This window comes from Parasteatoda tepidariorum, chromosome X2 (assembly GCF_043381705.1).
Source record: "Parasteatoda tepidariorum isolate YZ-2023 chromosome X2, CAS_Ptep_4.0, whole genome shotgun sequence".
NCBI classification, from domain to species: Eukaryota; Metazoa; Arthropoda; class Arachnida; order Araneae; family Theridiidae; genus Parasteatoda; species Parasteatoda tepidariorum.
In genome coordinates, this window is record NC_092215.1 from 56,784,520 (window position 1) to 56,799,466 (window position 14,947).

The 14,947-nt window shown below is 28.6% G+C and overlaps 2 protein-coding genes across 4 annotated transcripts in view; one reads left to right on the forward strand and one right to left on the reverse strand.

Annotated features, from left to right (window-relative positions):
• The window catches only part of LOC107453363 (glutamate receptor ionotropic, kainate 2), a 47,293-nt gene extending 38,099 nt beyond the window's left edge, over window positions 1-9,194 (reverse strand). The window contains exons 1-2 of one of the 3 annotated variants that reach the window (XM_016070169.3): window positions 9,063-9,194; window positions 8,837-8,992 (exon numbers count right to left, since the gene is read on the reverse strand). In XM_016070169.3, the coding sequence (XP_015925655.3) occupies window positions 8,837-8,992; window positions 9,063-9,138 (232 nt within the window). In that variant the 5' untranslated portion in view covers window positions 9,139-9,194. Of the gene's footprint in view, window positions 1-4,151; window positions 4,224-8,836; window positions 8,993-9,062 lie in introns of those variants that run through there. The other 2 variants (XM_016070168.3, XM_043041143.1) reach the window with 2 other exon arrangements.
• A 3,084-nt stretch (window positions 9,195-12,278) lies between these two features.
• LOC107453365 (sodium-dependent phosphate transporter 1-A) overlaps window positions 12,279-14,947 on the forward strand; it is a 20,091-nt gene continuing 17,422 nt past the window's right edge. Inside the window, exons 1-2 of the mRNA XM_016070174.4 lie at window positions 12,279-12,655; window positions 14,605-14,706. Coding sequence (XP_015925660.2) covers window positions 12,460-12,655; window positions 14,605-14,706 — 298 coding nt within the window. The 5' untranslated portion in view covers window positions 12,279-12,459. The remainder of the gene's footprint in view (window positions 12,656-14,604; window positions 14,707-14,947) is intronic.

Here is a 14,947-nt window from a genome sequence, read left to right on the forward strand (position 1 = left end):
GTGTAAACTGATGAAAACAGATTTGAATGAAATTCTTTTTTACGTAAATATTTATCCGAAACAAAGAGATTTATCAAAAATCTAAAAACAAATAAATGTATGCTATTCAACTAACTTTCAAAAACTGCTGATTGAAAAATTGTATTGGTATTATTTCCTCAGAAATATTTATAAATAGAGGATTTAAAATACAACACTCTTTATTTCTCAAATTCTGATTGGGTGACAGTCTAGTATTTTAAATGCATCGAAAGAATCTGCCGAATAAATTTAATATCCACTGTCAGTTTATTTGTGAAAATTAAATAAAAAGGAATAAAAGCATATTTAGTAACTCCCTTCTCGTCTCCACCTTTTCAAAAGTTGAGTTCGGTCAGTTTTTTTGTTTTTTTTTTTTAAGTTTTTTTTTCCTTCTTTTTTTTTATCCTCTCTCCCGCACAATTAAATTCAATTTGGCACTCAGCTCAGGAGAGAGGGTGAACATCAAGTATCCATATGTAGACCAAAACCACAACGTTTAAAACAGTTTCCACCTTCCAACCTTTTTTACTTTTACGCAGGAACTGTCCGATTAGAGCAGTTATCTCTGTGTTCTTTATAGAAACTTTAGTTAAATAGTTTCTCTACCCTTAGAACCCTTAATCCGTGAAAATCCGATTATTAGATGAAAAGTTAATCAGGGTCAATTTTGCTTTAAAATTTAATTATTTTTATTTGATTGTTCATTTTTAACTCAAATTTCTAGGAGAATGACTCATCTATAACATCCTACAATATTTAAATAAAAATAATACTTTTGATTCAGTCAAAGTATTTTATTTATGTTGCACTACAGCTGCACAATGGGCTATAGGCGACTGTCTGGGAAACATCCCTAAGAATGATCCGAAGACCTGACAGCACAAGTTTGATGGTCTGCAGTATGGCTCCCCCGGTTCTGTGGCATGACGACCTGAGCTCGAACACTTTACGGTAGGGCAAATTAACGAGAACCGCACACCCTCGGTCCCTACGCGGGATGATCAAAGTAGTCACCCATCTGCATTCTGAACGCAGCCAGTTATGCTTCATTTCAGTGTTCCACTGGGAACCGTGTCTTTAGGATCAATCCATAGCAGAACTACTTGGTTACAGAGTTTAATTATTCTTTTTAAAATAGTATTTTGTAGGAATTAAGGGGGGAGTGCGCACTGTCGGCATCAAATGATGCTGGACTTGGGTGATCACCCGTGCCTTAAGATGCGATTGGTCTGAGGGACCCATTATTTATTTATTTAATTTTTTAAAAAGAAAAAAAAATGATTCAAAAATTTCGAAATTTTATTTTTGGATCAAATGTGTCTACCATGAGTATGCGTTTACATGAAAGATATTACGTTATGACCCCCCTTTAAGATTTTTGGACCCTGTTTAAAAAATGAAGTCATGATTTAAAAAAATTTCCACCTACCTTTGATGAAATATGGATTTAAATTTCTTAAAATATATATCTTTCCAAGTTTTTTTTTTTCTTTTTTTTTTCTTTTTTTTGTTATCCATTCATTGATTACGACTAAGGCGTTTATTAACTGCACTAATATTTATCCTATTTAGATCAAAACGTTAACAATAGTAGTCCCATCCCACCGTAAAAACCTATCAATTGAAGATCATTATTTTAAGAAAAGTCGAAAAAAGTAGTCAATTTTAGGGATTTGCGAGTTAAGATTGATACTATTAAAGATAGATATATTTTAAAAAGTTATTAAGGTATTAAAACGAGTTAAAGCGTAAACGTTAACAAAATAGTAGTTCCACAGTAAAAAAAATTTTTAAGATAAGTTAAAACAGGGCATTTAAAAAAAAATGATTAATTTATAGTGATTCGTGAATTAAAATAGACGTTATGCTTTTTTTGAAAAAGTTATTCATTAAGATATTACACTATTTAAAAAAATGGTAAATCGTAAACCTTTATAGTAGTCCCCTGCGTAAAAATTTATCGATAAGTATTTTAAGGAAAGTCAAGAAGCGGCATTTGAAAAAAGTGGTTAATTTTTCGGAGATTTGTAAATTAAGATAGATATTATTAAAGATAGATATTGCGCTATTTAAAAAAATAGTAATGGATATATAATACTCTTTAAAAAATACATATATATAATCCTCAACTTTAATAAAATATTTCCTCAGTAAAAATTTACTTTAAGATAAGTCATAAAATGGCATTTGAAAAAAGTAGTTGATTTATAGTATTTGGTGAATTAAGATAAATATTATTATTGATAGATATTATGCAACTTTAAAAAGTTATTAAGATATCATATTTTGAAAAGAGTTAAAGGCGTAAATTTTAACAAAGTAGTGCCACCATAATATCTTATCGATTGGAGAATAATTTTAAAGGATGTCTAAAAAAAAGCATTTGAAAAAAAAAACTTTGTAAAGGTTTGTGAATGAAGATAGATCTATTTTAAAATTGTATTATTTAAGATATTGTGCTATTTAAAAAAAGAAGAGTTAAGAAACTTTTTTTTTTTAATTTAGCTTAGACTATAAAAATCCTTTTATTTATTTCTACAAAGTTGCGAAAAAGTGCCTTCCGAAAAAGAAAAAAAAACTCCCCATCTTCCAAAAATAACCTCCTTATCGCAACCATCCCTTTAGTCAAACTAATATTATGATCCGCTGAGTGAAGATTCCGGTTTTTTTTTTTCTTTTTTTTTTTTCTTGTAATTTATTATATTTGAAGGAGAAAAATACAAAAGATGAATGTGCTTGGGATGTACAATTTAAACGAAATACTTTCTATCAAGCATTTAGCCTCAGATAATATAATACCATAAAAATAGGTTCTCAAATCGCTAAAAAATTGCCAATAAAAATGGAGTTAGTTTCTGTTTCGTGCTATTTATTTTTATTACAAGCTTACAGTTTTTGTTTCAGGTAAAGCTCAAAATTCGCGTTTATGAAAATAGACGCCGAAATGCTTGGTTTGAAATATTAGACGCGGCTTGAAATACGCGTTTAAAAAAATGAGGTAAGATAAGGTTGTTAGAGACTAGCTTATGTAAAAAAAAAAAAAAAAAAAAAAAAAAAAAAAATGCTAAGAAACGGAAATTTAATGATTGTTTTTATGATTAAAGGAACAAATCCCCAAAATCACCCTTCTTAAGACGAAAAAAAGAAATTGGTTCGAAAATTATAAAATAAAATCACCGTTCTTGAGCGGCAGTGGCTTAGGGAATAGAGCGTCCTCAGCCAGTGAGGTGACCCAGGTTTGAATCCCAGCTGCGGCTGATTGATATGCTAAGAATGGTTAGATGGTTAAAGCATAAAGGCCCAGGAATCTCAGAGGGGGCTGGTTGGTACGAATTTTTCCTCCGGCTTTAGAAACCACAGTGCTAACGTAAAATATCCTCAGTGGTAAACGGATCATGGGTTAGAATCCTCTTGCTGTCTGGCTAACCGTGGAAGTTTTTCGTGGTTTTCTTTTCCATGTAGCGCAAATGCGGGTTAGTTCTATCAAAAAATCTTCTAATTAGGCTAGTTTCTCCTAATGCTCGATCCCAGTGTTACTTTGACTTCTGGGTGGGGTTCCAAATTACAAGGCTACGGAGACGAACATTGATAGTTGTAAACTCAACATTGGGTAGATTGTATAACACCAGTTATAAAATAAAATAAAACCAACCTTCTTGAATGAAATGTTTATGCTTTAACTATTTCTAAATTTAATTGTTAAACTATTCCCATTCCAAATTCAATTCATAAGCGTAATTGACTTAAAAGTCATGAAAATAAGGTGACACAATTAAAAAATTATCGTATCTTAACTCCAAAAATGGCGGCAACTAATTTACTTCAAAATGGTGTAGAACTATGAATAGTTCATAGTGAAGTGAAGACACCAAAAATGTTCTTTACACTACTTGGTTTAAAGTAGCAAACATAATTTTCAGTATTTAGTTACATTGATAGTTATATTTATAGTAAGATAACATAAACATGAGAACATATTACTTTTACGACACAATATAAAGTAAAATTAAGAATGCGTGTATAAACTAAATCTTAAAATAAAATTAGTTTATAAATCAAACAAGGCAATTATGTCTTATAAAATTATATAATGCAGTTTACAGAGACTCATTATAAAACTAAATACAAACATATTTTAACAGCGAACATTTGATTCAGTAAATGTATAGGAGCATTGAAGACAACAAACTCTCACCCACTTGTATTCAAATGTAAACAATCTATAGACAATATTAAAAGTGCGCCAACATTGGAGAAGCGAAAATGGATGGTTGCGAAAGCACGTGATTTTGGTGTTCCCATTATATGAGTTTTAGGTTTATTTATACCTTTTAAATTGTGTATGAAAGTTAGCTTGAAAAAAAGTGTTCTTTCACACAATTTCTTTTGTTTGTTCAGCATCAAACTCGGAGAAATAGTACAACACAGTTTTTACAGTAAAGAAAACAGTTGTAAAACACTGGCATTTTTGAACCTTCAACTCAACTGCTATATCTAACTTTTCATAAATTTCGATCAAGTAGTTTTGATTTCAGCGATTATTCCATTCTGAGAAATCTGATGAAATTAAGTGGATGATTTCACAAACACGTGGTAATACAAACCGGCAATATGAAGAAAATTTTACGATTTAAAAGTTCTGATCTAATTTTTAAAAAAATTAAAAGTTACTCTAATGCTGCATTAGGAAGGCTCATAAAAACTTGCGCTCATGGAGCAAACTTTTCAAGCGAATTTAATCATTGATTTTGGATAATTTTTATCTAGATTGAAGTTTAAGAGATAAAAAAAACCGAATGAAGTTAAATAGTTAAATAAAAGTTTAATAGTTAAAATTTTTTTAACTGAAATTAAAGAGTAATTTTTTTAAAATTTTAATTTTAATTATTAAAGTTTAATTGTAAAATTTAATATTATAATAAAATCTAAAATATAATTTTCTTATACAAAAATTAAATCTTGCAATTAAACTTTAAAAATAAAATGTGATATTTTTATTAAAATTTAGCTGTGAAATTTAATTGTATATTTATTGTGAAATTCTATTTCGAATTTAATTGTAGAAACTAATTTGCTAATAAAATTTAAAATTTAATTGTAAAATTAGATTTTTTATTAAAATTTAATAGCAAAATTTATTTTTTAAGTAAAATTTGTTTTTTAAAATTTGATTGTAATATTTGATTTATTTTTAATTCCTTGGTGAACGAATTTGAACAAACAGCCTTAGCACACAAATTTTACTGCAACTTTATTTACGTAGTACAAATATTTAGCTAGAGAATTTCAAGCGTGAAATGAGCTTTTCACCTTACATATGCTTTTCACAATACCAAATGCTTGATTTTAAATTAGTGTTCATAATTTAATAGTGCGAGAGTCCACAAGAAGTTAGTTCCCCGTCTAAAACTTAAAATCGTATTTTATAAAATTCAATATTGCATAAATCTATTTCAGGTTCCTTATAAAATTTCAAAAATTTTAACAAGAGTAAAAATATACGATGCATTTTAATAAATTTGTATTCACCTAATGTTTCTAAATAAATATATAAATTTGCGAAATTTGCCAATTAGTATGTTTAATGTGAAAGCTCATAATGTGTTATTTTTTTAATACAATCATTACACCTTTTTTCTTAAATTTTATAATTTCCGTTCGAATAAATAACTATTAAAATAGTTATAACTGTAACCACATTTAAAACACTTCTTCGAAAGAAACATATAATTTATTCAACTTAGAGCAATGGAATAACAATTGAAACAAATTGTGCAAAATCATTTTATTTTATCACCGGCGTTGAACAACCGATTTCTTGTAGATTTATAGCTATATCAACATCCTTAATTTTACGTCCAACCAAAAGGAGAAGGAAACTCTTACAAAAAGCATTGGGACAAACCCTCTTTTTTGGAGGACTGTAAGAAGGAAACTAGCCTTCTAGTAGAGGATCTACTTTTAGTAGTCACTTTAATAGTCCGAAGCATAGCAGTGGGATTAATAAGAAATATGTCACTACGTTCGCATTACAATAGGATCGAATTTCTATTTTATAGCAAACCGTGCAAAGGCCTTCTTTCTTTAAGAGGTGCGAAACTGATTTGCGCAACATGAAGAGAAAAACCACGAAAACCTCTTACGCTTATAATCCGCCTGCCACAGGTGATATTTTACGTCAACACGGTGGTCAGCGCGAGCTGGAGCTAATTCTGATTAGAGGGCCACTTTAGTTTAATCTCATACAAACATATTTTTTTAAAACAAATAATTAATAATTTAAAGAGTTTAAAATATTATTTTAATTACTATTAAAAAATTAAAATTTATAAAGCCATTAGCCCTGTTTTGAAAAGAAATGAAAATCATAAAATAAATAAATGGGGCTTTTTGACTTTATGTTTGAATTGAAATACTGCTGCAAATCATCTTTTAGCATTTTCCTTACATTTAGTATTATTTTGCAACTTATAAGCTAGTCATCTGATTTCCTTCACATTTTGGATTTTATTATTTAAAATTACATATTTTAAATTTTTTTCATGAAAATTTGCTTACCTTGCAATATAAAATGTTTGTAACCATTATTAAATAAAATATTAAAAAATAAAAATTTATTATTAAACATTTTTTTTGACGTGGAATTATCTTTTGATAACTGAATTTTATAATGGAAAAGTTTTAATGTCTTCTTAAGAAATTCCCGAAAAATGGCGATATGCGCAAAAAAGGAACCTACAAACTACTTATATTTTCTAAATTGAACTACTCTTCATATTTTGAGAGTTAAAAATCCTATCTGCTGAAAAAATAAATTCAGAAAATGTCCTTTTTAAATTAATTTTTAATTTAATAAAAATTTATCTGCACATCAACATTTTAAGCCAATAAAACTGGCACTTAATGAAAATAAGATCATTAGAGTAAATGTTATTCAGAGTAATTTTTTTTCTTATTATTACTAACTACATAGAAACATTTTTCCTACCCTATTTTTTTTACAACATTTATTCCCACATATTCTGTTTATGCAAGTAAAAAATTCAGATACTAATTTAAACTTTCTAAATATCGTTGATTGTTCAATCATTAGGATTTGTAGTTTACCGTAAATAAGATGAGATATTTTTTAATATAATGATTAGAAATTAACTATGCCTAAATCTAGTGAAAATATACATTAAAATTTAACATAAGTAAAATACAATGTAGTTATTTCTATGGAGATTATTACTATTTTATCTCATGCTAATTTTTTTTCGCAGCTCCAATTTTACTTATCTGCGATACATGGAGGCCAATGGTGAAGAGGTCAAGTGCTTTAGCAAATAAAATAAAAAACAAAATCTTTCCTTTTATTTTCTTCTCAATTTTTTAAAGTCTACGAAATTTTATTTTCTATATAATATTATATATATATATATATATAGAGAGAGAGAGAATTAGAAAAACTTAAATTTAATTTCAGGAAAAGTAATATAAATTATTATAAGAATTAAATGCGTCTAAATGGCAATCGCTTGATTAAAATATACAGTAATTTTCTGGAATTGCAGGTGGTGATACTTCNAATATCAACCTTATTATAATTTTATTTCATAATTTTTTATAACCTTCGTTGAGTAGCTGACCCAATTCTTCGGGTTTCAGACTACTAATGTTCTACTCCGTAGCTTTGTAATTTTGAACCCAATCTAGAAGACAAGGGAACTCCTGGATAAAGTAAAGGGAGAAATTTGCCTTCGTGGAGGACTTTTTGATGTAACTAACTCGCATTTGCGTTACATGGAGAGGAAAACCACAAAACCCTCCCATGGTTAGCCTAACCGCAAGGGGACTATAGCCCATGATCCGTTTTCTACTGAGGGTATTTTACGTCAGCACTGTGATCGGTGCAAGTCGGATGTGGAATTCGTATCGACCAGCCATTGCGGGGGTTCGAACCCGGTTCACCTCAATGGAAGGTGAACGCTTTCTCCCCTTAGTCATCATGGCTCAACCTTATAAGCTTTAAATTATCCAGTATAATATTATTACCTTTGGCACATCCACTTTCGGGCCAATCTAAGGTACATAACAAACTTTTTTTTAAAAAAAAAGAACCATTGTTATTCGCAAAATTGTACATTTCGATTCACAACAAAACAATCCTTAGCAATCTTTAAAATGATTATGCGTCCTACTTTTCAGAAAATTAATTAAAAAAATATTGATGCAAGGAGTAAATAGAAGTAAATAGAAGAAAAAAAATTATAGGAACAAAAATCTAATTTCTGTGCAAATTAGTGTAAAAATTGACGATATAATTGCAAAAACATCTTTAAAATTATTTCATTGATAAAAATGCAATTATCAAATGAAAAACAATTTTTTTCTGTACTTTTGAGAGAAAAATATTTTCCTCTAGAATTTGCGCGAATATTTAATGTCGAATATTTTGATTTTCCAATGACTTCTGGATACAAACTCAATACCCGACTATGATGAACTTGGACCCTGGTCATTTTATTATACATTTTGTGACCTCTTTAAACAATGTGCCGTTTTTAATTTTTTAAAACAAAAAGACTGAATTAAAAAAAATTCTCACTCTTTAAGAAAAACTCCAAAATATTAGAAATTTTTTTTAAAATATTACCTGTTCGTGCAAAAAAATATTTCTAAATTATGAATATTATATAGAAGTACTTTTTATAAACTGATAAGAGTGAGAAATATAGTAAAAGCATTGAAATGTTCATTAAGGTAATTAAAGTCAAATATCGATTCTAAATAAATATTAATTAAAGGTGCAATAAAAAGTGCATAAAATCACCTGATTTTGCAGCATGAAAACTGCTTTGAGGTTTGAGACGCTGAATAGTTGCCTTGAGTCGAGATTTCGGTAAAATTGTATCATCTGCGTTTATTCTATCCAAAGCATAACGAAACGCCATCTCCCGGTCATCATCAGAGCTCTCAAAAAGACCTCCTAAATGATACAAAAAGATACATTATACTCGGAACTTTGTTTCTTCTTTAACTTTGCAAATCATTCTTACCGATTCGAACAACTTCAGGTAATGAGGAATATAAACCTAACTGTAAAAATAGAATGATAGTAAGAAGAGGTACCATCTCTCTAAAGATCTCTCTTTCTTCTGGAAGGAATCTTGGGGTGATACGCAAGCGCCCCCTCACCACCATCTATCGGTGATTTTATTCACTACTCAATACCCACTACTTATTTAAAGTCAGAGGGCCTTATTTCACACACAACTTTTATTAAACATATTTTTCTTTTTTAATTATGTATCGATTTAGAAAAATATTATATTTAACATTTTAATAATTTATAATATATGGGATACAACATGAAATATCAATGTCTTTTTTGTATTAGAGGTTAAATGTTCCAAACGCAACTCACTTCCAAACAATAATTTTTCCAATTTGCTCTTACTTGCAGTTATTTAGATCTAAGAAATACTGTTATTCATCGTTGAAATTTCTTTAATTTGCAAAATCAATTGTTGATAAATTTTTGAAAGTGCATGAAAAAAAAATTAAAACTACTTTTTTTCGGATTTTATATTAGGGGGAGCGGAAAGTAATGTCGTTCCGGTGCATTAAATATTCGTTAGTCTTAACAACCAATTCATTTTTCCCCCCCCCCGATATATTTCGATTCATTTTCGATCCGGCATTGAAAGGTTGTTGCTAACAAGGGTGAATACATTATTGATTTAAAGTAAAATCTTGATAACAAATATCAAATGCACCGAAACGATATTACTTTCCGGTCTCCCAATATTTTAGTACAAATTTAATTCTGATAATCTAACAGATTTCTTAGTAACTATCAGATTATTAAAAACAATTAAAAAATATCAAAATATGTTTTTGTTTGTAATTAGAGCGTCAAAAAATATATATAAGAAGGGAACACCGGTGTTCCATCTGAGATAAATGGCTAAAAGATATTTCTAAATTTTATGAAGTTAAAATTTATATCTATGAGTTTCTAACAAAATTAGTAGATATTTTTAAGCGTAATGTCTGACAACTTTCCTCTAGAACGATTGAAATTTTTATGTTTTTTAAATGTTTTTAAATGTAAATTTCGGGAAATAGAAATTATATATATATATATATATATATATAAGAACANGGCTCAAGTATGCATTTAATTAAGAGCAGGACATTTTTCCCTTTGCTCTTGTGTGGGAAACGTTCGATCTATTTCATAAACCAATAGCAACTACTAAGAGTTCCCTCTTTCCCTAAATTAAGACATTTTACGGATTTTACTTTGCAAGATTTTCCCTAACATATAATGAAGAAACACAACTTTTCGTGTGCACTTTTCATGACTGCTCTGTCTAATAATTAATAAATAAATTTTGTACCCTACTTCCCGGCCTAAGACCTGTTTTAATCCTTCCACTCGGCAACGACGTTATAAGTCGCCAGACGTCGCCAGGATTGAACGCTCGGGAAGGAGGTACAGTACATTAAAGATATGTAATATCGCATTTGAAATTAGAGGGTACATCAAAAATATGGAATAACTTCAAATAATTCATTCAAATGGACAGTTGACAAATAAGCAGTCAAATTCTTTTTCAAATAATGGCAAATTCATAATTCATCCAGTATCTCCAACAAAAAATAAATTCTTCAATCATCAAACTTTTTGTTTATTTTAAATGAAACATACGCCCAGTGAAACTTGTCTTAAAGATCATCGACTTTCCTTTTGTGTATGCTGCATGTTATGTCTACATTCTGAAGGCGATGAATACTACTAGAGAGCTGAATTCGATCTTTTTCGCCCCTCTTGGACAAAAAAGAAAATCTGCATTGGACTACTGATAATAGACGTTAAAAAGTTTTCGATTTGAAACCTCATCCCTTCCGGAAAGCGTAGCATTTTATCGTCAATAAATTGTTCTCACCCTAGCAGTTCTCGTCTTTGCTTTTGGAATTGTGTTCATGGAATTTCAATGCACTTTCATCTATGATGTTGCGGTTTCCAAAATATCTTCTTGGACTAATTCGAACTTTATCACGTATCCTTTGGTACTTTTTTTATAATTCTCATAAAACAATTTCTTGAATTTTTATTGATTAATAAAAAATAAAAAAAGCACTCATGCAAGTAACAAAAATCATAGATTATGATTTAAAATTTTTTCTTCTCATTCTTGATGTTTCAATTGAAACAATTATTTTTTATACATTGATCGTATTTACTGTTGAAATTTTTTTTTCTTGAAATTTTTATTTTCAGAAAATTGATTGTTTTGATTGGCAGAAAACTGTTTCGAGAAATTATTTTCATATTTATTGTTTTATGTGTAACAGTTTCTATGATTTATTGTTTGGTAGAATTTATATTTTTGTTTTACTATAGTGTGTAGGGTTAAGATAAGAATGCCATTAAAAAAAAATTTCTCTTCTTAAATGCAACTACAATAATTATTGATATTGATTTTTGGTATTGATATTGATATATGAATGCAATTGCGGTGTGGTAGAAATTATAAATTAAATCAAGAAATGTTAAAACTAATAATTAGTTTAGAAAATGAATTAATACTTGTAGTTAGAATTTGAAATGAAATGTGAAACCAGACATTAATGCTTGAGTTCAACGTTGGTAATTAGTTCATAGCTCAGTTCTAGCTTAGACATTTCCATAAATAAACAAAGTTTCTTATTGCTGAGAGTGAATCCCAACATGAAGATAAAGTGACCAAACACTAATTGAAAAGTAATAGTAACCAAAAACACTTAAAATAGTTTAAAATAGAAATGAAAATATTAGAATTTCCCAACACACGATTGTGACAAATTAAATTACCAATTAAGATCTTTGCACAAAAATTAGTTCTCTTATTAGAATTCCGCACCCGGTTCACCTGATTGGAAGGCGAACGCTCTGAGCCACCACGGCTCACTATCTTCATATGTGAAAATTCAATAAAAAAGGATTTAGAATTCCCCATCTCCGACAGTTCAGATTGATAGAGAGGCCACTTGAGGCCTAGATTAAAAAATTATTTTGCATTGCTAAAACGATTGCTTACGTATTAAGTAACTCTAGTTGGTTTTTAAAATCAAAAATATGAATGAAAAACAGATCAGAAGGAAATACAATGATTCACCATTACTTAAGCAATGTTTATTCCTTGTTACGAATTTTTGATAAAACTGTCTGAAATTACGTCAGACAAACAAATATTATTTGGATATGATAAAATTCCTTTATTAAGAACAGGAATTCTAGTTTAGATGTTGCTTTTGAATGAACTGAGAAAAAAAAAAGAAGTTACCTATCTCCCTCCAAAGAAAACAGATAACGTTCTTTCTTCGAACGTCGTGATAACTTAATCTTAGTTGTTATGGACACTTCAATTGTTTCCTTTAAAGTTACCATTTGACATTTCTGGAAACATGTTTGAAGCTTATAGTAATGATGTCCTTTGGATTGTTGTTATTGGTTTTCTGGTTGCATTTTTCTTAGCATTTGGAGTTGGTGCTAATGATGTTGCTAATTCGTTTGGAACTTCCGTTGGTTCTAAAGTACTCACTTTAACACAAGCATGCATTTTGGCTACAATATTTGAAATACTTGGCGCTTTGTTAATGGGTGAGTATAAAATAGTGTTAAGATTAATAAATATTATATCCTGGAAGATATGGATTTCCCTAAGAAAGCATCACTGTACAATTTTTTTTTCTGATTTTCTATAACTTAGAATCTTAAAATAAATTTTAGTTAAGTTTTTTACAGAAGATAAATACAAATATTATTTAAATGCAAACACTTGGGTGAAATATTACAAAGAACTTTTATAATTTATTTTACTTTTGAACTAAAATTTGAAGAAAAAAAGATACTTCTGTGAACTGGACTAAATGACTTGAAATAACTTATAAAAAGCAGTCAAATATGTTCTTTTTAAAACCATTTTTAGCTCCAAAAAAATCGAAAAATAAAAAGTATTTTTTAAATTAAAAAAAAATTCATGTTTTGGAATTTCATAAAAAAATTACTTTGACAAATTAAGAAAATAAAATATTTACCAATAATCAAGTATTAGTATTAAATTAAGCAACGTGCTACGCTCATTATAATTACCTAACATTAACTTAATAGTTAACTTCTTAAGTTTAATTTCTTTCCTTAAAAGCATATTCCTATCAAGGCATTTTAAATAAATGCGAGAGAAAAAAAAATTATGTAAATTTCAAAAATAACACATTAGATGCGCAAGATTAAGTAGCCAGATAAAGAGAATAGGAAATTATTTTCCTAGTCTTTGTTTAAGGAAGGAGGATCTTTCTACCAGATTTTCTATTTAGTTTACTATTGTGGGATCAAATTGGCTTTACCAAACCGATTAATAGATTTACAAAATGAATAACTTAATATCGCTTCCAAATTTTATTTATATCATTAGTCTGGGATCACAGGTTTACTTATTCGCGTAGGTTGATTGGTTTATGCAATAAATAACTTTGAAAATCTTTCTGCCACTTTTTATTTATTTTATAAAGTAAGGGTTACATTTACTTCACTGCATGAATTTACATAATAAATTATTTAAAAACAGCACAATTTCCTAGCCACGTAAATCTGTTTCTACCAATGCCAAAAGTTTGTGACATTCCATTTCTTAAGCAACATTTTCATTTGTCTTTGGTTAACCTCTATTTATCAGAATTTTATGAAATTTGCTTTAAGCGGTTATTTTTGCAAGCTAAAGCGAAAGCAATAAAATAAATTTAATACGTTTATTCAGCAGAAGTGCGTTTTTGCTACAAAATAAGCATATTCACACTCGGTTACTGTTAACTGTTACATATAATTTGAGACATTTTATTGTGATATTGCCACAAAACCTTAAAGAATTAAAACCCCATCAACCATTTTAAAGTTATAAGGGGAATCCTTTTTTTCTGATTATGTGTGTTGATATTTTTAGGTACAAACTTGTGAGTATGTAGTCATAGAAATATATACCTTTGTAGCTACTGTCGGTATTTAAAGATTTTTGATGGTCAGAGTCTAAGAAAATAGCCTTACTTCGAAGGTTTTAGAATGGCTTCGATCCACTAAAAGTATTTATGTCTTAATAATCGGTGTGGAAGCTGTAGAACGTAAAATAATGATCAGTGTTGTGGTTCACTCGTTACATGTGGTTTTCTCATAATTCCAGAGGATTTTCATGTTTGCCCCATCCCCCCTCAAAAAAAAAAACTAAGGAAAAAAAATTTCGGAAAAAAATGCGCTTTTAACAATTTCACAAAAAGAACATCTCCTGAAAATTTCAATAAAATCAAATATGTCAATAACTACTAAGATGACCCAACTACCAATCAAAAATGTCAATACTAATAACTACCGAAAAAAGAATTTTTTTTAAAAAAACTGACCCTTACCGTCCATAATTTTTCTTTTTTTAGAAAAAAAATTGTTTTTTTTAAATATTTATGTTATTTCTGAAGCTAGTTTTACAGTTTATATATTTTCTTCAATTTCGATACTTTTATTTAAGAATATTTAAATAATCATGATTATTTTGAATATGATAGGTTTCAAAGTATCTGATACAATACGAAAAGATATATATGATTTGGATATGTATGAAAATGAAGAGAAAGTACTAATGATGGGAAATATGGCTGCTTTATTTGGTAAGTAATGCAAGAAATGGCGTTTATGTTCATTATCGTGAAAAATTTCTCATCAAAATTAAAAATTTTAAGACTATAAGTAATAATTCAATTCAGTATAAGTCGTATTACAGAAAAAATATTTTTTCAAATTCAGAAATGTAAAATTTTAGAAAAATAAAATCACAATAGAAAGAAAATTGTAATGAAACGCCACATTTGAGTATCCCGTAATCTAATGAAAAGTCTTCATATTATATAT